Source organism: Artemia franciscana, chromosome 17 (genome assembly GCF_032884065.1).
Source record: "Artemia franciscana chromosome 17, ASM3288406v1, whole genome shotgun sequence".
Taxonomy (NCBI): domain Eukaryota; kingdom Metazoa; phylum Arthropoda; class Branchiopoda; order Anostraca; family Artemiidae; genus Artemia; species Artemia franciscana.
In genome coordinates this window covers 24,598,406-24,624,793 of record NC_088879.1, presented here as the reverse complement: position 1 = coordinate 24,624,793, position 26,388 = coordinate 24,598,406, and the positions used below count along the sequence as shown (strand labels likewise).

At 34.6% G+C, this 26,388-nt stretch overlaps 1 protein-coding gene across 2 annotated transcripts in view; it reads left to right on the top strand.

Annotated features, from left to right (window-relative positions):
* The window catches only part of LOC136038046 (beta-catenin-like protein 1), a 64,442-nt gene extending 39,286 nt beyond the window's left edge, over positions 1–25,156 (top strand). For both annotated transcript variants that reach the window (XM_065720996.1, XM_065720995.1), the window contains exons 5-9: positions 9,066–9,289; positions 13,630–13,960; positions 16,658–16,833; positions 19,124–19,304; positions 25,023–25,156. In XM_065720996.1, the coding sequence (XP_065577068.1) occupies positions 9,066–9,289; positions 13,630–13,960; positions 16,658–16,833; positions 19,124–19,304; positions 25,023–25,102 (992 nt within the window). In that variant the 3' untranslated portion in view covers positions 25,103–25,156. The remainder of the gene's footprint in view (positions 1–9,065; positions 9,290–13,629; positions 13,961–16,657; positions 16,834–19,123; positions 19,305–25,022) is intronic.
* Positions 25,157–26,388: the final 1,232 nt, after the last annotated feature.

The following is a 26,388-nucleotide window of genomic DNA, read 5'->3' as shown; positions in this document are numbered from 1 at the left end:
TTGTTTTCCCATGGACCATTATATGTTGCATGTTCAAGAGTCGGTAAACCTGACAATCTATTTATATGCAAAGACAATGGGACAGCAAAGAATGTTGTATATTCGCAAGTTTTACGTAGTTAAAACCATATATATATATATATATATATATATATATATATATATATATATATATATATATATATATATATATATATATATATATATATATATATATATATATATATATCTATCTATCTATATTCACAGGTGGGACATAGGGACACAACTACAATGGCGCGTAACTATTATGGCGCGTAACGACTTACGCGCGCGGGGGGGCTTGGGGGGGGGCGCGAAGCGCCCCCACCAACTAGGTGTTGGGGTGGCGCGAAGCGCCTCCCCAACAGCTAGTATATATATATATATATATATATATATATATATATATATATATATATATATATATATATATATATATATATATATATATATATATATGATTTTAACTACGTAAAACTTGCGAATATACAACATTCTTCGCTGTCCCATTGTCTGTGCATATAAATAGATTGTCAGGTTTACCGACTCTTGAACATGCAACTTATAATGGTCCATGGGAAAACAATCCGTATTCAGATCTATACCTCATGATTCTAATGATTGCCCTTGAGCTTTGTTGATGGTGATTGCTAATCGACCATTCCCTGTGTCGCCGTTGTCATTTATATATCCCCCTGTGCCCCCTGGCGTCCCCGTTGTAGTTGTGTCCCTTTGTCCCGGTCGTCATTTATATTCCCTGTGTCCCGGTCGTCATTTGTGTCCCGGTGTCCCAGTCTGTGATTTCTCTTTGAGTGTCCCGGGCTTCATTTATATTCCTTGTGTCCCGGTGTCCCGGTCGTCATTTGTGTCCCGGTGTCCCGGTCTGTATATACAATCGTTTTTGAATTGGTCTTCTTTTTAGTTTTTAGTTTTTTACCTTTATTTTAGTTTTTTTAGTTATACCTCATGAGTCTAATGATTGCCCTTAAGCTTTGTTGATGGTAATTGCTAATCGACCATTCCCTGTGTCCCCGTCGTCATTTATATATCCTCCTGTGCCCCCCGGCGTCCCCGTTTCATTTATATTCCCTGTGTCCCGGTCATCATTTGTATCCCGGTGTCCTGGTCTGTATATACATTCGTTTTTGAAATGGTATATGATGAAATAAATTTTTGTATTTCTCCCCTTTTTTCTTTTTAGTTTTTTTTTTGGTTTTACGTTTTTCTAGTTTTTTTAGTTTTTTTTTCTTTTTACTTTTTAGTTTTTTTTTTATTTTATTTTTTTTTAGTTTTGTTTTTCTCCTTTATTTTTCATTTTTTTCCTTTTTTTCTTTTTTTTTCTTTTTTATTTTTTTTAGTTTTTTAGCTTTTTTAGTTTTTTTTATTAGTTTTTAGTTTTTTTTCTTTTTAGTTTTTTTGTGGTTTTTACCTTTTTTTAGTTTTTTTAGTTTTTTTCACTAATGTCCTGGTCGTCATTTATACTCCCTGTGTCCCGGTCGTCATTTGTGTCCCGGTGCTTTGTTGATGGTGATTGCTAATCGAACATTCCTTGTGTCCCGGTCCCTTTCTCTTTGAGTGTCCCGGTCGTCATTTATATTCCCTATGTGCCGGTGTCCCGGTCGTCATTTGTGTCCCGATGTCCCGGTCTGTAATTTCGTCAGTCGAAAACATGACGTCAGTCGACACACAAACATGACGTCACTCGACAGACACACACACACAGACAACTTATTTTTATATATATAGATATGAGGGGGTTACCCCTCTCTCCATCAGCTCACTCTTCACGCTACAGTTTTTCGGTATACCCCTCATATACGTAATAATTTCTGTTCGTTTTAAGTTTGAATGTTGCTCCTTACTTTCAATTGAAAAACTATTTTTTTTTTAATTTAATTACTGATCGTTTTTGAAATAATGCCAGGATACCTGGTTCCATATTCATGGAAAAATCCCCCACATAAATATCCTATTGAAAATTCAATCCTGGCAAAAATTTACCCCGGAAAATTACCCTTAACATCTCCACGCGTAAAATTGAATCGGTAAAGGGAAAACCAGACATATAAAGAAATTTCGTGCAGAAATTTTGGCAAATTCCTCCCAGTGGAAATTTCGTCCTCCCTCCCCTCCTCACCCGAAAAATGTATGCGTACTTCCCAATAACAAATAAAACAATGGGCAAATTTTATAACTTAAAACCCTTTCCCCAGTGGCTATACAAGGTCATTTTATCTTCAAAGACATAGTTCTTGGGCCTTTCATCTATGCTGAACCAAAAAACTATCTAGAAATTTTGATCAGAAGATTTTGGGAAAGAAGTGGCGTGGCAGGGGGCCTAGTTGCCCTCCAATTTTTTGATCACTTAAAAAAGGTACTAGAACATTTCATTTCCCTTGGAATGAGTTCAATCCCGATGTTCCAGGTCCACTGGGTCGATACGATCATTCCTGGGGAAAAAACGAAAAAAACAAATATACACGGATCCGTGATCTTTCTTCTGGCAAAAATTACAAAATTTTACATTTTTGCAGGTATGAGTTTGCAACCTCTACTGTAGAGTTCTTTGATACGCTGAACCTGATGGTGTGATTTTCAATAAAATTCTATGGCTTCAAGGGGGTCTATTCCCTCTTTTTTCAAAAATCGAACAAATTTTCACAGCCATGTAGCTTTTGATGGATAAGACTGAACTTAAAACCAATTCTGTTTTTTTTAATGTGATTAAATTTTTTTAAGTGATTTTGGCTAAAAAACCAAAATCAAAATCCAAACAGAGATCATTGAAATATTGATCGTTTTTTCTGCGTTACCAAAAGTGTTGTATTCATAAAACTTTACAGTTTCATAAAATGTGATTAAACAAATAGAAAAGGCTTTTCACTAAAACAAGGAGCAAGTATAAAAGTTAAAACAAATATAAATTGCTCTGTATGTAAGGGCGACTTCCCCTTTCTCGACACCTTGCTCATTAAACAACAATTTTTTGGTGCTTTGAATAATCTTTTTTTTTTTTAAATTGAAAAATTTCATAAAAAATTTGGAAAAAAGTCAGACTTTGCAGTAAAGGGCTAAGGAGGAGACAGCCCCCTTCATATAAAGAATAATTTGTCCAAATAGGTTTCAAATCTGTTCCTTGCTCTCAGTTTCAGAATTGGCGATGAACGCCAATTTGGTTAAAAGTCCTTTATAATATTACTACTAAAGAATTTTGGTTGCATAAAAAGGAGAATTATGATGTATACGGATGGAAATTATGTGAGACTTTTGATCTTCTATATAACTGAAGCCCTCACAACCTCTACAACATGATTTTCTTATCGATAAATACATTACATACATTTGTTTAAATACATTCATAAGTACTTCATATAAATAGAAAAAGAAAAATATTACCATTTAAAATGGCTGAAAACTAAGTTAATAGCAGTATTTGCCACACCAAAGAAATTTAGTGGTGGAGCTAATGATGATCTGTCTTGCCTTTTCCTCCTCTGTGCTTGTAGATATGGGAATGTAACATTTTAGCTGTATAGAGAAACATTTTAACTAATTCTGTAGCCCCTCCTCCCCCTACCTCTTTCAACATTTATCTGAAGCCTCATGAAGAGTAAGCAGTTTGTCCATTAAAATGTATTTTTTAGGAATCTACCCTACCCCCACCTAAACAATGACTCAACCCTCCCCCTTCATTATAGCTGACACGCAATTACATATGACCAAACATAGCCTAATTTCATTTCAATAAAGCGAATCAACTTGGTTGAATACAGTACTGCCGCCGTGTGGCATTACTTTTTTTGCAACTGGGAAGCCTATAATATAGTTATTGATACTTTTAAATCAATTAACTTCTCAGAATTTTAAATTGATTGTAAATTCGTCCTCTTGGGGGTAAAGTCGTAGTTTGGTACCCTAAAATGACAGAAAGCAAGACTTTCCCCCGGCTGAATATGTATGGCCACTTAAAAAAGAACTTTAAATTTACGTTTGAATGAGCTTCCTCCCAATTATTTTTGACCTTCGGTTTGATACAATCACCCCTGGGTAAAACAAAACAAATGAAAATGCATCGATGATGTTTCTTCTGATAAAAAGCAAAATTCCACATTTTGAAGATTGGAGCTTGAAACCTCTACGGTAGGGTTTTCTGATATGATGCATCTAAAAATGAGATTTTCAATAAGATCGCTTGCTTTTTGAGGGTGTTTCTCCTTTTAGGCAAATTTTCTAAATTTTTGATTTTGGGTGGGTAACAATAAACTGGAAGAATTTCATATATTTAGAATCAGCATAAAAAGCCAATACTGCTGGTGTAACAATTGTAATGATAATACCATTTTTAGCTGTAGTGAATGTTGGTCCAAGTCATTTTTTACTTCCAGTTTTCTATCACAAACTATTTAATAAAATTCTCCTGTGACGGAAATGTTTTTGAACCTGTTCATTTAATTTAGTTGATTAGGACAATTTATTTCGCTATTCTATTTTTTTTTAAATGTCTGAATATATAAGGGATTTAAGTTCAAGGGGGAGAACTGTCCTGCTATGAAAGAGATATTTTACATGGCCGTTATAAAATCAAAACGTGGTATCTATGCAGTCAGGATGATTTTTGAGCATCCCTACTCCTTCTGTAAACTATTCTAAGGTATAAGAAATTGCATAAAGCAAGTCTACATCTGCTATAATCTACGAAACCAATAAATCTTTTCTGTAATTTTGGGTTGAATTTGATTTTCTTTTAAGATTAAATGCATAATAATTAAATATACTATTGAATAAATAAATTGATCCCTTTGCCAGGAACTCTTGTCGTTTAAAATTTCCCGTACTTTGTTTCATTTTGCATGCAATTTAATTGCTCTTTTTATTTGAGTGTTTTCCTGATCAAAATTCCTGAATTGTTTGATCCTGAAAAAAATTCCAACCACCACTGCTGTTTTGCCGTCTGCCCCGCCCCCTGGAAAATTTTCTGCTGGCGCCCTTGTATACATCCGATTATATACCGCTCCTTCTAGAACCGGATCAGGAGAATAAATTTAATTTTAGAAATTATAAAAACACATTATAAAAATTGACTGGGAATGCGAAAAAGATGTATTTTGAGGCTCAGTTTTTGCAATCACAAGGTAGCCAAAAAGTCATGGAGGTTAATTAATTTATTAGTTGGGAAACACAAGAAGTCGGTCACAGCCGAGTGAAATGATTGGCCAAGATGGGATTATGGTACATGATGAAAAAGAAATTGCCAATGTCTGAAGTTATCATTTTGTTAGTATCGGTGGAAAAGTAAATTTATCATCGTCAGATTATGATTCCCACCGTAAGTACCCATCACCATCTTTAGAAAAATCGATGTTTTTGTCTCGAGTCACTGAATCCGAGGTGATGAACCGTGTTACACTTATGAAACGTGGAAATTCTGAAGCGTTAGGCAGTTCTTTTTCTAACCTTGTGAAAGTATTTATACCTGGTATTACGCATGTATTTGCACATACGATAAATTTAGCTTTTCAGACAAAAGTTTTTCCATCTTATTTTATGTCTTCGAAAATTATTGCTCTACTTAAAGGGGATGACCATAATAATCCGTCTAATCACCACGCAATTTCAACACTGTCTGAGGTTTCTAAGATTATAAAATATATAGTTTAAACAAGGAATTTTTTACTTTCATTTACCTCAAAATACTGGGTGAAATCCACGACATAGTAGGCGTATCATACCAAACATATGCTTATACGATACGAAACTTAATTTTTTAAGATTAAGAATATTGACCGTACTAAAATTCCTCTTTCTAATATTCACAACATTTTTAGGTCGATAATTTAAGCATAGATCAGACACTAAATGTAAAAATGTTATCTAATAATGTTGGAGTCTGCTCTGCAGTCTCCCTGCTCTGCTGTAGGAATTCTATATGACAGCACCAACGACTTCGCAAAATTTAAACAGACAATCACGTAACTTTTTTTTGGAGTGTATCAATTACGCACCTCATTATTAATTTCATCATAAGAAAGTATTAACAAGTTAAAATCCTTCCCTAATCAGAACCTGACCTCCATTTTCATCAATATTTTCTAAAAACTGTTCATATGCATTCAAAAATTCAAGAACTGACACAGAGGGCAACCGGTATATTACAGAATCAATATTCTTTCTTGTACTTATTATAATTTTAGTCGACAGACTTTCGAAAACCATTTCCTTGTTAAAACTAGACAACTCATTCTTAATTAAACATATGGTCCCATTTTGAAAAAAAATGCTAGCCCTGCACCTGATCGTGCAACCTTATTATTGTAAGCGAAATCATAACCATCACGCTTTATAGGGTTTTCACTACCATATATAAAAAAGAAAAATCACATAGACCTAAAATGGCAATTTTGTCATCATGCAAAAGCGAAGTAATAGAATACGAACTCCTATGTAAACCTTGGCAATTAGTGACAGCTATCTCAGAGCTGCATCATAAATTCCACCTCACTTGCCTATCGATGAATGTTGACTAAACGGGAAACTTGATAGGTATTCATCTTAATCTCGTTATCTCTGGTAAAAATTACACTGGTAATTGGATCAGCTAATTGGATCATAATTGGATCAGCTCTTTGATCAGCTAATTTTTTTTTCAATCTCTCAGCATCCCCACCAATGGTCCAGTAATACTCACACAAAATCAAATAATCTTTTTTACCTGATGTCTCGAATCCTGCGTTTTGACAATTAGGTCATGGTGACGTGTACTCAACATGAAATGGCAGGGATAACAAAATTATACATTTCAAAGGCATAATCATTATAGATCTCTTGGTCCATTTCAGTTGCAACTTAGCAAATATTTGTACCCTCAATGTCCGAAATTGGAGAATGTCGACATTCTCTGGTGAATGTCCGAAATACTTAATTTTCCTTGGATTTAGTCAGTGTTGTCAGTCAACCTTTTCAGTTTTATGCAAGGTTTGATGGTGACAGGTTAGGTTTGGTTTCTAACCCATTACTGAAATTTATAACTAAATTTTAACCTAAGCTAACCCAATTTAATGTAACTTAACTTTAACTTTAACCATTAGAGCTTGTATAAAACTGAAAAAGCTGATTGAATCAAAGCTGAGAAAAAGAAATTTCGGACATCCAGCTGTGAATGTCGACATTAACCAGATTTCGGACATTTAGAGTAACATCTACGCAGCAATATAAAAAAAAACCTTTGAAATGTTAAGCTTAGGCCTAAAAAAAAGAAAATATATATATATTGGATGAAAAAGTGCTAGTGACATTCCTTATGACAGACGGATCATTCTAGCACTGCACCTTATTCTGATATCAAACCAACATTAACTATTAAATAAACAGCACACCGCTCAATTGATAAAAATATTAAACAATATACTTATATACTTTAATATACTTACGTATATTAATATACTTATTAACGTCCTTATTTATTTCTAGCTAGATTTTGCACCCCTTTGTTTAACACGGCTCATTAAGACATCATCTTTCTTACGTAAATCTTTCCCTTTAATTATGAGACTGCTAAGAAGATTGTTTAGCACTTGTGGTAGATCTGTTGAGATACGTATCTCGATTTTTAACCTTCAAAATACATCTAAAAACGCTTTGGATCTTAACTTTATTACGTAATGAGATGAGGACATGTCTTGCTTTGCGCCTTCTACGCGTAGTAACTGTGGTTGCGGGTTTAACAGGTAGACGGTAACATTTAGTCACATGAACACCCAGCTGCTAGGCCTAGTGTTTTCTTTTTCAAAAATATATTAATTAATACTTGGCGTTTTAACTTGAGCGTTTTGACAGTATACGACGGACAATTACGTTTAACTGTCTGTCTTTAAATCCAGAGTCCAGTAGCTTTTTTTTCAAGCCTCTCACAGCGAGCCTTTTTAAGAAATGAATCCTTCTGGGATCGGAGGATTGAGTCTAGTTTTAAATGCCGACTGTATGCAAAGGTGTAAAATCTTGCGTGTTTCACATCCAGCAACATCCGTTATAATAAATAATTGTGTTGATCCGCCTTCATCAAATTATAATTTTGTTTGGCTCTTGTCTCTTTGTCAGTTAAAACAGCGCTATCTGTCAGGATTTTTTTTTGTGTAGATAGCGCTAAAAAAACGTAAGATTTCTGCTACAATCAGGGAAACTCCAAAAACCGACTTCAAACTGCCGCACAATCTATTTTAAATGGTTAAATATCTAGGCTAAAGGCATGGAAAAAAATATCTGAGGTGGTGATAAACGAAAATCAAGCAAAACGATATCTGTGGTTACAAGACATGCGCCAATAAGCGTATCACTGGGACCACGATTTTAGAGGGTATATGGATTATATAACATGAATCATATAACAATGTAAATTGCTATATAATAATGTAAATAAAGCAAAGATATAATTGCTGCGTAAAAGCTGGAAAAGAAGTTTTTTGGTATCGATGACGCGACACAAAATTATACAAGTAGATGAATGAATCCGAACACCTAAAGCTAATGGCATGGAAAAAACATCTGAGGTAATGATGAACGAAAATGAACCACAACGATAACTGTGGTTAGGAGACATGCGACTACAAGCATCACGACAAATCACAAAAGAAAATGAAGGGCCACACAATCTGTGGTTAGAAGACAAGCGACAGCAAGGGTCAAATCGAATCATAAACGAAATCTGCTGTTAGAAGAGAAGCAACAGTAAGGATCACTATGGATGCCAGAAAAATACGAATTCTAAAAAATACATGATTCTGTGGAAAGATAAACAGGAGAGAGGAATTGAATTCACATCAGAATTTCTCAATTTAACTGTAATTACCGATTTGCCATCTCATGGTTTAAAATTAAAGAATAACTGGGCAATTATGCTAGAATGAAGTATATTCAAGCCTACCACATGGCGAGTCTCAAGGCAGAAGCGAAGCTCAGTTTCTGGTACTATTATTAATATCGGAATTGAACATTGGATTTTTCTATATTTGTTTAATTGGTTTATTTATTATTTAAATATTCAATTTCAGCTGTTGTTGAAAATCTAGCAGAAATGCGACCGGAAATGTGCCTCGAAGCTGCTCAACAGGGATTAATACAATGGCTCTTGAAAAGGTTGAAGGCCAAAATGCCCTTCGATAGTAATAAATTGTATGTGAGTGAAATCCTTTCGATTCTTCTTCATGCAATACCAGGAAATAGGGCCATTCTTGGAGAAAACGGAGGTATAGACATTCTTCTTCAACAGCTTGCTGTAAGTCTAACAATTATAATTTTTGTTTTAATACCTTTTGTTTTGTTGTGCCTAACTCATTACCAAAAATTCAGAATTTGTTTTTTTAACTATTGCACTATTTATGGTTACTTTTTATAAACCCTTAAACACATGACCGAAACTAGAGGGTCGGGAACAACTTCAATTTCTGTTTTAGTGGCGATTTTTTTTTCTTAGCTATACATCCAAAGAATAATATTTACCCAATGGGAGGTAGCTAAGGATCAGTTATGACTGATACAAAAGACGATTGCGAATTCCTAGGTCTGAGGTTAGAAGACTTTATGTTATGAATTATTCTGCAATTCGTTCCTCTTTGAGGACGGGGGGGGGGCACATCAACCTGAGATATTTTAAATTATCCTTCGAATATGATTAATCCATACTTAGAATCGATTAAGGATGTTGAATTCTAAAAAAAGAAAACCCTTAACATCAATGGTGTCAATTTTTGGGAAGTGAGGCACAGAAGGGCATATGCCTCCCTAGGTTTCAAAAAATACCTTTTTCGAGATATTTTCTGTTGAGAGATGCTATTTTGGTATTTTCAAAATGTGGAAAAACCACAAACCCCCTCCCCCAGAATTAAAAAATACATACTGACCACCTCTAAATTTATGCTGATTGACTTAGCCAGGGGGTACCGCTAATTCAATCACAAGAAGCAAGCAAATTTAGTGAAAAAGGAATGCAGCCCTTTAGATGGATTACAGTCATATGTCTGGGGTTTTCCTAGCTATTCCAGCGATGAAAACTAAATTAGACAAGCGATTCAGTTTTAAACGTTTGTTTTTTATTTATTTATGCTCAAGTCTGAAATTTGGAAACAGAACAGTATGATTTACAACCGATAGTAGTAGTAGTAGTAGGAGTAGTAGTAGTAGTAGTAGTAGTAGTAGTAGTAGTAGTAGTAGTAGTAGTAGTAGTAGTAGTAGTAGTAGTAGTAGTAGTAGTAGTAGTAGTAGTAGTAGTAGTAGTAGTAGTAGTAGTAGTAGTAGTAGTAGTAGTAGTAGTAGTAGTAGTAGTAGTAGTAGTAGTAGTAGTAGTAGTAGTAGTAGTAGTAGTAGTAGTAATAGTAGTAGTAGTAGTAGTAGTAGTAGTAGTAATAATAGTAATAGAACAATTTTATTGAAAATAATCATTTTTGTATAATAGCCCAACAAAAGCAGAGCTTGCGATGATGTGCTAAAATAATAAAAAATATAATAAAAAAAGAAAATGAGTATGGAGCATGAGACCATTTACCGAAACCAACATAAGAATAAACAACGAAACACTACAATATAAATAATTAGTGATAGTATTTGAATCAAAATCAACTTGATGGAAGTGGGTACAAAATTTAGAGCCATGGCTAAATAGATTAAAGCCAAGACAGATGGTCTCTGTGAGAGGCAAATCTGGCATAATTTTATCAAAATTGTATAAAAATAATCCATTTCACTTGTTGATAAATTGTCTATCATCCATCCTAGGGCAGAACTAATGAACATGGGCATAGAGTAACGATAATTCAAATAGTCTTATCTGTTCTGTGAGCAATTTAAAGGCAATTGGAGATCCCCGAAAGAATGATTCGAAAATTTCTGACAGATCGTGTCCATAGGACGTGCAGGCAATTGGGCAATTGAGATTGTTCATATTTTATGAACTTTGCTTACTGGGAAATCCCGCTGCAATTGCAAGACCAAGATTTGTGGGTTAACTCAATCGGGGACTGAAGTCGCCTGCACTCACAGGCGAGAAGGGACCAAAGCCTAACAGGTCCATGGATATTGATAGTTAACTCTTAGTGATAGAATAGAATGAGTACTAGTTAACTATTGCATCATAAATATTTCTAGTATGAACTTGACTAGGTGATTTGGTTGACTTAAGTCTTGTATTTGCTATCGATACCATGGAACAAGATCAGTATTTCTGGGATAAGGTATAAAGACGTGGAGGTGGAAACAGAATCGGAATGGGAGAGAATTCTAGATTCGTCCCATCTCTACTATATAGTCGACTGTATTCCTTATTTATTAGGCAAATTTCCACATAGCAATTGAGGTGAGTAAGTCAGGAATGCTTTCATCGTTCTACCTTTTAACTCATGGCGTGATCAAGGTCAATGCTACGATTCCAAAATCATAAAGATGAAACGGAAAGCATGGTTTCGTTGGTCTTTTGCAAATTTCTAGATTGAAGATCTGAGCTGTTTATTTAAGTGCCAACTATTGATGGGACGATTCGTCGGATTCAGCATCGACAATCTGAAGAATTAAGAATTTTGAAAGAGTAAAAATTTAAGAAAATGTTTCAGCTGTTGAAATGACTTTAATGTCTAATTTGAGGGAAAACAAAACCTGATATTAAGTATCTGTCCCAAAACAGAGGGAATACTCAACAAATTTTTAAGCTGGTGTTTTATGAAATACAATCCGGTGTTCTAAAATCGGTAATGTTCCATTGACGCTTAGTAGCAAAGTTACATAATTTAATACGAAATTAAAATCGAATAAATTAAAAGTCAATCAGATATTAAAATTAAAGATTAAAAATAATATTAAAGATTAACCTTAACCTTAGATTCCATTATATAAGGCTTGGAAGCATGTCTCTTTGTGGTATGCCTGCCAGTGATGACTTCAAAGTTTGGCTTAGGACTGTATGGGCATCCCAGTGTAGACGCCACTCTTTCCACTCCCAATCCTTGGTCATACCTATGGTCAATTTACGTATAAAGTGCCGAAAAGTCCTTGAAATTTGGCTGCTTGTAAAACGATTTCCTTCAGGAAAAAAAGTGTTAACTGTTTTCTAACTGATTAGGAAATTACTAGCTATTTTTCGCTAATATAAGAAATATTACTAAAATATTACTAAAAGCTATTTTAAAGGCTTCAATATTACTAGTTTTCCCAATTTAACCGCAAGTTTTAACTTACATAAAGTTTTTACGAACAGTTGGTTTTGTACAGTTGCTGCGAAAATCCTTAGACCAGCTAAAAAAAAAAACAGCTCAAAACCCTTAGACTCTCTGCTCAACATACTAATATAAAATATGCCCTTTAATTAAAAGAAAGGGATATATAAGCTTATGTAAACATGTAAAAAACTAATTAATTCAAACTTTCAGTGCTTTAAATAAAGGAAAAATCATGCTGCTTGTGAAACCTGTTTTCTATTTGAAAAAGGGATTTTCATGTGAGCGGCTGTGATTCTCCTATATGGAATCTTCGGCTAAAGTGGTTCCTTTGGTCTGACGTCATTTCTGAGGCGTTTCAAGCTATTTTTCGAAATTCTCCTAAATTTATTTTTGTCCTCCATTATTAAGCTAATCGTTTAAATTAATCGGTTTAAATTAAGTATAAACCTCCACTATTAAGGTAATCGAAATACCAGTTACAACTCCTGAATCAGGTTCAAATGGCAATTCTTCCTCACTTGAAAGGTTTTTTTTTTTTTTTCTACGTTTTATAAAAGTTCCCGGTCGTTATTGACTAGATTTCCAACCACGATTCTTAGATTTCAGAAATTTGCAAGAATTTTTCTTTAACGTTCTTATAGAAATGCAAGCACTCCTTATGGTAGAAGCGCTTAAATCTAAGGGCCTAAGTCAAGGAGTTTCAGAAAAACTTTCTTGTGAAACCTGTACTAGTCCTTATAGACTCGAAATATGCAATTTTTTACAGTAATCATGATTTAAAATTTCAAGTGTGTCTCAAGAGAAGGTTTGTACAAAGAATCAGGTTGAACTTTTGACAATGTGAAGCTTTGTTTCTAGTAGTGGTTGGAATAAGTAGATACCATATTCAGTTTTTAGTTTGAAAATTTCCAATTTATCTTATATCTATACAATTTTACTTGTAGTAAAAAAAAAAAAAATGGACCTTTGAAATGTTGAAGTTATCACAATGTCCTTTGAAGGTAATTACGTGCCCCCAGCAAGTCCTGCTACCACCCTTCTATATACATATTGTATACATCTTGTATATAAACCAAAATTGTCTAATCATCCCAAAATTTAAATAAATCACAGGTTGTAACCCTGTCCCTTCCATGCGCGACTTGTAGAAACACTGAATTGATGACTGATATTATATGTTTTCTATTAAAAAAACGTATATAAATTTAAGTGCAAATGGTGGAACCTTCCCCTTTCTCTATCTTCCTTTGTGTGCATGTTTAAAGATATCCTTATTTAAATTTGTCTAAATTTTTCCTCTTGGCAGGAGCCGCCATGGTGTGACCTTAAATATTTTACATTTCATGAAAGAAAAATGAAAAATATTCTGGTAGCAACCCTGTATTGATTGCTAATTTTTTTTCTTCCTCAGCACTTCAAGCGACAAGACCCTAAAAACAGCGAAGAGCAAGAAATGATGGAAAACTTATTTGACTCCCTCTGCTACTGCCTCCTTTTACCCGAAAATCGTGAAAGATTCCTCCTCGGTGAAGGAGTCCAGTTGATGAATCTGATGCTTCGTGAAAAGAAACTGTCACGTAATGGTGCTCTTAAAGTTCTAAATCATGCTGTTACTGGTCCAGAGGGGCACGACTCTGCTGTTAAACTGCTAGATATTTTGGGACTGAGAACTATTTTCCCACTTTTTATGAAAACACCTAAGAAGAGCAAGCTTAAGGGGCTTTTGGCAGAGGAATTCGAAGGTAGGTTTTGATTTTGAGGATATTTTAGAGATTTGTGGATTAATTTAGGGTCTTTGCTAAAGCTTTGTAACTTTAATTCATGGATATGTTTCATTTTTTGGCGATCCCTTTAAGATTATGAGTTTTTACTACTTTATCAAAATTAGGAAATGAGCCAAAATACAAATGGCAGACATTTTTAGAAGAAGTATTTCTACATTCTCCCGTAGAATTTTGCTTTCCTAATGTTCGAATAAGTTTCATCCTCTCCCTTTTAAGTTTCAGGTCAATTGTGTCGAAGGAAAGCAATTTGTAATTTGGCTCATTGCGTTCAAATGGGTCTGCTTTTAGGCATAACACTGCAAATCTTTTGCAAGACAATAGGTCAATAAAACTGTAGCAATTTTTGAAGCGTTACATATATTTTATTTTCTAATAAGCTTGCATTCTTTGCATATAATACGGTTCAGTTCTAGATACGGTTCTTTGAGAACAAAGATTGGGAGTTTGACCCTCGAGACTGTTAAATTTTCATAATACTCTTCGATCGCTTTTACAAAATGGTCATTTCAATATTAATGGTGGTTGAGCATTTGAGCTAAATTTAGACCAGAATAATGTTCAGTGACACAAAATTGTTTAAAACCAGCTTATTTGAATGTGATCTTATTGTTCCTAAAAAATGTGCTAGAATTGAAAAAAAGGTAATTTTAATGAGAATTACCTCTATTTTTAGAACCTGTGTTTTGATACCATAAATTGTTGAAAAAACTTCCTACCCCCCTAAAATATGGGTGGAGGGTAGTGCACTTTAGAAATGAAAAGAATATATTTTTGGTCACAGTTCTTTGATGAATGAAAAGGGTAGGGTTCTCCTGGGAAATATGTGGGAGATATTCCTCAATCTTCCCATTTTTGCCAGTAAATATATTCATGCATTCATCCACCTCATCTGGGGAGCTACACCTCATCAAGATTAATATTGAATGAACTCCCAGTTTTTACAATTTTTGATCAATTTTTGATCAAATTTTACCCAGTTTTGATCAATTACTTAAAATGAAGGAAGGTTAAGTGGAAAATTTCTTCTTCTATTTTGATTTGAATTACTTATAATCAGTTGGAATGTAATTTAGGTATTGAAAAATTGTAACTTCTTTTTGAAAGTTCTAACAGAATCTCTTCTCCCAGAGAAAAATCTATTCCCCCTGATTTCCCCCATCTAACATATGGTCTTCAACTACACATAGATCATTGAAGTTTCAAGTGAAGTCAACCAGCTTATCAATAGTTGTCTATAATAATCGTTCATTTTGTTTTTACGGCCACATATGTAGTGACGAATGTTTCAACGCCCGCCAATATGTAGTTTAAAAAATAGAAGCTTTGTACGTATTTTTGGATAATTTGCACCCGTTTCTGTCTCTAGATTTCATTTTTCATCATTTTGGACAAATTCGGCTCGAAATTATTGTCTTGTGGCGTAAAATGACCAAAACGATACTTTGATGTGTACAGCCTTTTTTTTAGTTTAAGTAGACATTAGAGCTTTAAATTTACGTTCGCATAAGCCCTCCTCTGATATTCTAAAACCAATGGCTCGATACGATTACCTCTTTAAAAAAAAGAAAAAAAATTCATAACTGTCTTATCCAGGAAAATACGAAATACTACATTTTTGCAAGATCCAGTCCCTTTTTAGTTGTTCTCCCTTTTCTCTGAATTATGACCAAAACCAAATATTCAGTGAATGATTATTCATTCTGTGTTTTTGAATGTTAATTAATAAATCAATTTTATTTATAACCCACCATACAACAAAAAAAGAATAAGCGGAGTAAACGAACAAAAAGTAAAAAAAGAAATAATTACCAAAAAAACTTCACAAACATTTATGCAAAACACGAAAAATCAAACATTCATCTGAATTAAAATATAGCACAATTCATATTCTTTCTCTAGTTAAGTGTTTCTGGTAAAGGGAGGGGGTCAGAGTAGAAATATCAGGTACTTTAAAAAAGCTTATTTAATCTTTAGTTTCTCTCTATTAGGTAGCCCATTCCACATTGGTGAAATGTAATTAATAACTGGTTAAGCAACTGCTGAATAGGGACGTGACGAAACTTTTCTATTTAGGCTGAATTTCAGCGAAACCACTTTAGCGTAACTTATTCTTAAACGCGTTATAACGCTGTCAACTATTGTTCGACTATATTTTATATTAGTTCCATATTTCAGAGAATAACTTGAATCTATAGCATGAAAATCTAAAGTTACAACCACAGTACTGTGTAACCCATACATACAGGGTGTCTTGTAAATGAGGATCTGTGTCTTAGCCGTATTAACCGACAACCGAACAGATTTGTACCCTTCTACAAGCAACACAAGATTCATTTGGAACGTCTGTACATCACTCCTTTTCATAACTAAACCATCAGAATAGCAAATATGGCTCTGGTCAAAAGATTCAAATACAAATCTTCCTGATTCTTTAGTTTAGGAACATTATGACCTATGTCGTAACACATCGTGCTTCTGTAGCCGATTTTATAAGAATTTTTTTTACAATTTTATTTTGTCTATATGTCAAATTGTTTTTCCCTTCTTTTTTTTCTCTTAAGCGGAAATTCGGCCCATCTGGGCTTGTAATAGACAATAATTTAAAACGATTCTTATTTTTTCATTGAATGCAAGTCTAAACAGCCCTTTTTTCAGAGCATGTATTGTCTATAATAGCCAATATTTTTCGTCATTGCCAAGGCCCACAGCGACAAAGATTGTTGGCAAAATTTGCTGAGAACGACTTTGAAAAGGTCGAAAGACTGATGGAACTGCATTTCAAATATACAGAAAAAGTTAGCAAATCTGATCGAGAGATACAGGATGCAGAGGTAAGTGCTTTTCCTTCTTCCTTTTAATCAAAATGTTCTTGTGATTTGATACTTTATTATTTGCTTATCAAACTCAAAACTCATGTAAAAAGAAATTAGAAAGCATCCGAATTAAATATTCTTGGTTGAAATTGTTTTTAAAAAGTAGACTTCAAAATCATGGTCTCTCAACCAATCATCTGACTGTAAATAAACTGACTCTTGATTTTTTCGTGTATCTGTAGAATTTTCAAACCTGGCGCTTTACTGAACACCGATCCTGGTTTAAGTTTTTGGATAATTATAATAGTATTGCAGATTCCAACGATTGAATTGCCTGGTTCTCCTGAGAGTATCCTTGTATGTGTGTTTGTGTGTCTGGGCAATGGGGGTGTTTTCAGTAAAGCTCTAGTTTTTAGAATTCTACAGATAGTGTAAAACATCACTAGCTAGTTTATTTGAGGTAGCTTTGTAGATTGTCCTTGTGTATTATGCGAAGCAGCAATTTAGTTCGTTTTAAGTTTCAACTTTACCCTACCCTTCACTTCTGTAGAAGAGAATTATTCTTTAACCTTATTGGTTGAGTTGATTTAGTTTAAGTACACACAACGGGCAAATAAATCCTTTACTTTATCTGAACAAGCTAATGAAACAAGACTGTGAAAGCTAAGTTAGTAGGTTAGTAAGTTAGTAGTAGGGTGGTTTTTTCCCACAAACTATTTTCTAATTGTATGTCAATTACAAAAGTAGGTCTTTTTATGCTTTTGTGAAATCAGCTGGCTTATAGCAAAAAAAAAATCTTACACTACATAAGGTGAAGGTCTTATGAAAAGTTGCCTAGAGGAACCTTTTTCTCTGTGTTCAAGGTGACAAAGAAAACGATCCTCATTCGGCTTTTACTTCCAAAAACCTAGCATCTACATTTTTCAAGTTTTCAAATAAAGCGTTTTTTTTTTTTTTTTTTTTTTTTTTTTTTTTTTTTTTTTTTTTTTTTTTTTTTTTTTTTTTTTTTTTTTTTTTTTTTTTTTTTTTTAGAGAGAAATAGCTGAAGATAGACGATTTCGTCAATAATTATCTAGGGTCGTCTTTCTACTTAAGTTTTTCAGGAACTTTATTTTCTGGAACTAGATCTTGGGTTTTGTGATTCCAGTGTGTCAATACTGGGTTTTGTCAGTGGAAAACATTTGAAATCTGTTTTAGTCGTGTAGATATAGGTCGTATGTAAACTAATACTTCCAACTGTGCAATTAGACTTACCTTATCGAGATTGTGGGGGGAGGGGGTCCTTCCTTAGCACAAAGTCTAATTTACAGATGTGTTGTGTCGACACTAGAATTTTGACAGAGGACAATTCTCACTGTGATAACGGGCAATAGGAAATCTTTAGAAATGATTTCTTGAAATAGCCTTGTTTATTGCTTAACATAGATTTAGAAATATCTCCTGAGGATGATTTATTAATGTCTTCGGATAAAGATTCAAATGATATATTCACCCTAGATTTAACTAAGTGACCAGTGGCATATTGTTCAGTGACTTCCTTGAAACTGCAAGCCATTTTTTCCTCTTTTTTTTCAAAGAAAGGACCCAACCATTCATGGGAAAGTTTAAAGTGTGTGAACGAACGGTTGCATATTTTCTTCGATAGCGGACCTTCATAAATGAATATGATATTTTCCAAAGTTTTATTTATGCGTACTAGGCATGTAAAAAAGAATTCAGTTGAACAGAGGCAGGTTCAAATTCGTTAAAACAAAAATTAGTGATTAAAAAAAATATTTGAAATGTCTGTAAAATGACAATATTTCAGGAAGAGACTAGGGGCTCTCACCCCTTGCATACGTGCCCAATGTATACCTTTGGAAGGTTATATGGAACTATTTATTTGTTTATATTTTTTAATGCTTTCAAACTATGTGTTTAAATGTATATGCATGAGTACGCCTCTCTGTTTTCTAATTTGTATTGTATTACCTTTCTTATTTTTGAAGTTTTATTACTCATGGACTTTTCTCCCCACCATTTGGCGAAAATAAATAAATATTATCAGGCTAAAAGAATTCAGTATCATAGATCTTGTTTTATCCTTATTAATTATTTTAGTAATATTTTCTTATAAGCTTTCTGTGTTAAGACGCAAGTATAGTATCATTGGCTGTAAAAAACAAGAGGAAAAAATGGCTGCAAAAATCGTTTAGCCCGGTGGACTAACGATATTTTCAAGCTAAGATACCGATTCAAAAACGCATAAAATATTATTTTAGGTTTCAATGATTCATGCTGTTGTAAATACAAAAAATCTTTATTGTAGGATGAAGATGAGGAAGCAACATACTTGCGTCGTTTGGACAATGGCCTCTTTGTTTTACAGATGATTGATTATATTATACTAGAAGTAGCTGTTTCTGGCCCATCTCAGATTCGTGATCGAGTATTACACATACTCAATCTTCGTGGCGGCTCGGTGCAACAAATTAGGGAGATTATCAGAGGTTATTTACCTTATTTTTTCTCTAAAAATCTACTTTTCCTGTTCGTTTTTTCCTCAAAAACAATCATGTTAGTAAATTTTCTTCCTAAAATAATCGAAGAAGTCATGCAAAAAAAAGAACACTTTGTCAGTTGTGATTGAGGGTTTCATTGCAGTTTGAGAGTAACTGATGCCAGTAAATGCTTGAATTCTCTCCTTGAAATCCCCTGTCCACGAGAACAAAGGTTTGAGTGCCGGTGTTGATGATTATTTGGTTTAGAACTCAGGTTAGTGGTGGGACTCTGTAAGCTCAGCCAGAGTCGAGCTAGTGGTAAATGGGTACCCACTGGCCGATTTTGAGAAAAATCTGGGGGGAGAGGTGCAACTGGAACAAGGGTGCCAGTGTGACTCGAGTGCAATGTTTGGTAGAGTTGTCAATATTGTTTTCGTTAGACCAGTTTGTTTGTGTACATCTGGGTGGTGTAAAACGATCTAGAGACTAGTCCAGCAGATTAAAGACTCACAATCAAAGCGAAAAGAAAATTGAACAAAAAGGAAGAAAAGGTAATACCCAGAGTATCAGATTCTGACCTTTTCTAATGCCAAACGAATCAATGAGATGTTCTGTTTTTAGCAGTCCGTTCCTGTATTTTTCTATTTTACCGATTCTCAATGCAAGAACGCTGTACGATTCTCAATGCAAGAACGCTGTATACTGCTGGCCTCTCGGTTGTGCCAGCCTTCCATCTCGAGCACGAATGCATTACACAAATGAAAACAATCAGCTAGTTGACTTTGACGTTTTATTACCCTCAGCAGCGCTATTTTCCAAACTTAACATGCTAGAAGCTTTGTCATAACTTCTAAGCACTTTGTCATGTCTAGGCCGGGTTTAGTGACTTCACTTAAAAGTAGCTTGCCGAGGCTTTTGCCATCTAGCTTTTCTTCAATGTTTCGGCTGTTGTGGCCTCATCATCTTCAGCGTTCCCCGATAAGGCATGAAAGGCGTCAGCTATAGCAACGGTTCTTCTCGGATTATGTAAGCCTTTCCTCATTTGTTTACATGTCGACACACAACTACCATGAGCTTCCTTGTCTGTATATCGATAGGTTCGTCAGCATGGAGACACCAAACTCTTGCTGTGTTCGGTTTTTTGACTACCCCGGATTTTGTAAGTTCTCTGATCACCCCGATTAGCTCATTTTGGATCTGCTTACTAGTACTTGAGTTGAGGTATCTAGAAGTCCTTGAAGCAGTGAATGGCCCCGTGACCACAATTTTGAAGCAGGTGATGGAAATTTTCATCATTTTCTTCTGCAACTACATTAGGGGCCTTGGCTATCGAGTTTACCATCATCCCCACGAAGGGAGATATTCTACACCCTGCAAACTTTTAATCGTTTCTATTATGCTCGTAATGAGTCGGTAGTTCTGGCGTAATAATTTCAGTCTCACCGCCCAAGGCATTCCTGGCATCTTGATTGCCTCGTTTGAACGAAGCTCAAAGTGATGCAGCTCTACCCTGGCAATGAACGACACAGCCGATTACCCTCCACTGCTATCGGAGGCTCTCTTCATAACGCAAAAACTAAGCCAAAGTCAACGATGATCTCCGTCATAGTTCACCGCAAGCGAGGGATACTGGGTAAGAAGCTCAATTTATGTCGGCGAGTAATTGAAGTCGGAAATTTGGCTTGATTCTTTGAGTTCCATCTTCCGTTGAGAAAAAACACGAGTTTTCCAGACGATTGTTAGTTTCTTTCTTTGGGCATGGCTGCAAAACCAAAGTCAGAGGAGGGCGCGATGCTGTTGTCAAGCGAGGAGGTAATACTGCTACTTGGTTATGTTGTTTGTGTCTGCCGCACCATGGTTCCTGTATTCATCCCTTGAACCTCTTGCCAACTGATCGGAGTGTTACACTTCAACAACGTCTCTATTAAAGTCGCGGGAAAAAGTTGGTGGTGACAGCTCGTTATCCTCGGTGGTGGTGTTAGGCAGCGTCTCTGTAGTGGAGTCTGGGTGGGAACTAGAAGCAACGAGTAACGACAGATTTGAAGTCTCCTCCGGAGTCTTCAAATTTCAGGGAGCATTGTGAACTGAGGCCATCGGTAGGCTTGTGGTATCTGAACGAATTTTATTTTTCTTTTCAAAGAAAACTTAAAAAAGAATGCTAGTAATAGTAATGGTTGTTGGTGTACGCTCCTTCGTCTTCTAGCTCCTTCAGACCTAGTAAGTAATAACTATGTATGTCATGGGTATTTATACGGAGAGATCGTCCATTTTGATGGTTTAGAACCTGTACCGCCTTTTGAACAAAACTTCCAGGAACGATAAGCTTTTTTTTATGTTGATAACAAAAGATTACTCTCGTCAGCCAAAAAAGGTGGACTTGCTGACCATTTAGATACTAAACCACTGAACCAATCCTGATAGGCTTATAACAAAGAATATTACTTACAACGAGATTCATATTAGCAATCGAAAAAAAGGATAAAAAACGAAATACTAAAAAGGCGAAGGGAAATAGCAAAAGTAGGTGCTCAAAAACCAACAGTTTTGTGGTATGAGGTCAGAAAAGTCGAAAAAGTGCCATAATATAGCCCGATACCGTATTCAGATGGTAAATAAAGCAAAAAAAAAAAACGAAAAAAAAAAGTTTTCAAGGAGTAATGGTTGCCTTTGTCTTGTCCACCTTCCTCAGATGCTAAAATATTTCCAAAGAGCTGGATTTCCTAGTTGCAAAGGGGCGCTTGAAAGGGGCCGCTTCGCTGGACAAGTATTATTTTTTGTTCTGTGATATATAAAAAAACCAACCAGTGGGAGGGTTAAAGCAAAACAGCCTTATTAAAACTGGGTGTTCTACAAGCCTACTTCTGTCCTCTGTCCTACCCTCTGTTTGAAACAGTCACTCCTGATATTTTTTTTTGTTGACCTTGGTCAGACGCTATAATGGTTTCGAAAAGCTGAGTGCCCAAGTGGCAGGGACGCCTTCCCCGTGACGCTGCCCCCCCTTCTGGCCCTGGGTTTAGCACTTGTTGACAGTAAATGCGGCTTTTACTCGTGCTATAATAATGTCTAGCTTAATTTTTTTTTTTCAATTTGATTTTCGGTTTTGTTTTACTAACTACGTTGTAAAATGTTTTATTCATCTTTGTTGATTTATATTTCTTTTACAAAGTTAGAATTTTAAATTTCTTAGGTTTAATTCCGAGGTTCATTATTTATTTAATATTTCCTTTTGTTCAGTTGCATATAATTTCATATGACCTTGGCTATGGCTGAGATTATTATAAGTTTAGTGCCTTATTTTTTAATGGGACAAGAACTGCCACTGATTGGCATGACCATGCAAGGTGTTTGATAATCAAATCGATTGATTAATCATTAGTTTTACTGCAATTACAGTGTCATCTTTTTGTTTTGTGTTTTTATTAAAGGGCTAGTCTTACAGGAACGTAGAAAAGGGGGAAGCTAACAGCAATAAAAAGAAAAAATTACGCCGATTTTACAGATAGATACTGAACGGGTTGAAGACAGTTAGTTTTTGTTCGTTTTATTTGCCACTTCGCTCTTTACGTACATCATAAAACGATGAACGTGTTTTTTTTTTGTCGTTAATTGGGTAAATAGTAAAAAAAACTGACCACATGAATTAGTTATACCTCATTTCTACTTAAATAACCATATAACATAGATGGAGAAGTTCGATGAAAATAAAGTTACAGTATACCCAAGTCAAAAGTGATCGGAGGGCAACTATCCCCCCCCCTCCACGCCAATCATACCAAACAAACAATAGTTACTAATATAAATGGGTAAATAAATCTTAAAACGAGTAGAACTTAAATTGAATGCCTCCTTCTTTCACTGTAAAAATCTACTGTATCATTGGCGCTTTACTGAAACCGAATTATGTTAAAAAAAATTTATTTTGTACTTATTACAACGTTGAAAATAAACATAAAAATTACAGCAACATTAACTTTTGAACTGATGACCCTTCAGTAATTAATGTCATTAAATATCATATATTAACTTCAATTTTATTAGTTCTTTCCAAGACTGTTCAAGGCAAACATAGCTTCAGTGCTAACAAGAGTTTGAATACTGCCCCTTTCCCTAACTGTTAAAGTCTTAAACCTGCTATGTCATTGGTCCTTCACTGAAAACGAATTATATTACAATGATCTTCTTTTCCAGTTATTGCTGAATTGAAAATGAAAATAAAATTATAGTGAAATAAAATCTTGAACCGAAGATCTTTCAACAATTAATAGCATTATATATCAAACATTCAGTTTGATTTTATTTGTACTTGTCTAGACTGTTCAAGACACATGTAGTTTTCATCAAGAAGCTCAATGTCGCAGTAGGTTTTAGACTTTTACAGTGAAAGAAGGAGGCAAAACTGAAACTCTTCTTTGTATAGATTTTTGTTCGCTTCAAGCTGGATCTGCATATCCAATTTAAGTTTCACTTGTTTTAAGATTTATTTATTCATTTGTATTAGTAACTACTGTTTGTTTGTTGGCTATGACTGATTATTTGATTTCTGTTTTTTCTGGATTTCAGCAAAATCACATTCTAAAATCAAATTAGGAAAATGTCCTTGAAGCAAAATATCCTCTCACAAGGCTTTATTCTGACCTAAACACATGTTGTAATTTGCATATCTGCTGAGAGGATTGGTTAAAGGCTGACTGCTTAAACCCAAAACCATCTGTTAAATTATACTAGAATGAGATCAAAATAAAACTGATTTTTAGTTGCGAGTACATTGTGAAGATTATTTATTTAAGATCTATTTATTTCAAACAGACTTTTAAATCGTAGTTAATATGTAGCACAGGTTCTTGGGTAGAATAAGATAGAACTCTAGTTGAAACAAATGAACTATAACGCACATACTAATTTGGGAAAGAGAGACAATTTAGAAAAAAATTACTTAAAAATTTTATTTAAGAATGTCAATATTCTTTTATCTTTCTGATTCTGTTCGTATTCTCCTGAAAATACGAGATTCTATTCAATCGGGTTCTAGATATTAGGAACAGTGTGTTGAATTGAGAAACTTTCTTTTATCGCCGAACGGAACCAACCATGAAATGGTTCCTTTTGGAATTAGAGGTAGAATGATTTTACTAAGAAGATGAATGGTCAAAGAAACTATTGAGCAAACCTGGGAATCTACTTTAAAAAAAAAAATATAACAAAACCAGTTAATGGACAGTCTGGAAGGGTTTGATTAGCAAGCCCAACGTACAGTGACTAGAATTAGGGGGGAAGAATGTGCCTGCTCCATTTCTTTTCTCTCAGTCCCCTCCCCTTGAATTTTTAAGAAAAAACCTTTTTAGGGTATTTACACTTGAAATGCCTTTTTGGTAATTTTTATTGAACAAATCGAAAAAATTACCTATATTTTGGAAATTAAAATTTGCCCCTCCCCCTCCTCTAAATATTCGTTTATCGACCCCATTGGGAACAAAGAGTCCGAATCAGAAGAAAACTGAATTTGTTGAAATTCTATCTAAATTTAAGTCTTTTAAAGAATAGATGGGGTAGTGCTGTTTCTTTTATTTTTCTTTTATTTATGTGCGCTATATTTAAACATCCCCGATAGGCAATGAACATCTCTTTAAAACAAAGTTTAAGTTTCCAGTTTCACTAAAACACATATTTAGTCTTGAGACGTCTTGTATTTGCCTGGAATTTTCTTTAATATTATTTCTTTTCTTTCAGAATATGTTAGCAATTTTGGAGAAGATAAAAACGCTACGTCAGAAAAACAAAGGTTTTTGGATCTGTTAGGCAGATTTTAGTTTTATTTTTTATAAGAATTTTATATGTATTATATAAAGAATTGTGCTTTATTATTCTGGACTTGATTTCCTAGTTTTTTTTTTTTTTTTTTTTTTTTTTTTTTTTTTTTTTTTTGTATAATCGGTTATACGATCTGGGCAAACCATAGGGAATCGTGCGATTGTTTTTTTATTTAATTTATCAACAGTTTTCCCCGACAACTTTATGATTTGTTCTAGAAATTTATTAATAATCGTCAATAAGAATCAGTTCTCGAATTTAAACTGATATTATCCAATCTGTTAGAGGCGGATCTGATCGAACTATTGCTAGGAATGCATAATTGAGTACCGGTATATAAAATTACAAATTCTGGCGCATTTTGGCGCTGCACTGAGCTGGTAGTAGGAAAAGTAGCACTTTTGATTATTAAGGGGTTTAATTTTTGTTCTTTTCGTTATTCAAAAAAAGCAAGCCCCCAGCCACCTGTGACCAAAACAGTCACGCAGGCTCCACCCATATCCAAATATATTCAAAGCCTCTCTCTTTACACCCTCCCAGGAAGTTTTTTTGAAAATTACAGTAAAGATCCGTCATTTAGCTGGATCTTTTAATAGATCAAAGCCCATTTGGAACGAGCAGCAAATACTTTTTGCGACTGAAGTTACATCTCTTTAATAGCAATGCGCTCTCCATACTCCTCTATGCTAGGGAGTACCGAAAAATGAATCAAAAGCTCGAAGAGAATTCTTTCCTTCCTTGGACAGCCTATGATTGGAAACCAGGTGACAGAAGAAGATGAACTGTTCGCGGTGAACTTTTGACCGACATCTGAGGACGGCTGAAACCTCGTCATTACCTGAATAGGAAGATTTCGCCACAAGAGCATCACCTCGGGAAGAGTAAAGAGGCTTTTTCGGTGCTCTATGTGGCTCCGGAGATTATAAAAAAATCGCAGGAAGGAAAAAAACTATGGGTACTTTAAAAGAACTAAATGTAGAGAAATAATTGCATGATGATGTTTTCAGTTCGAGCCTACAGTAAAAATCTAATAAAAACCCAAATAAGGCTCTTCCGAATTTTCGGGACCAAGAAATGATTGAGCTGACTGATTCTTTGCCAAATTCTAAAACAGAACATGATTTAGTTATGAGTCAATCGCCAAACTAATGTGTGCCCATTGATTTAATTTCCTTATAAGTTGAAATTGAGGAATACCATAACCCTTTCTTTGTTTTCACTAGATAATAGGCATTCTCATACATTTTTTCGCTTTTTTTTCAAAAACATGTTTGGCCGTTCCAGA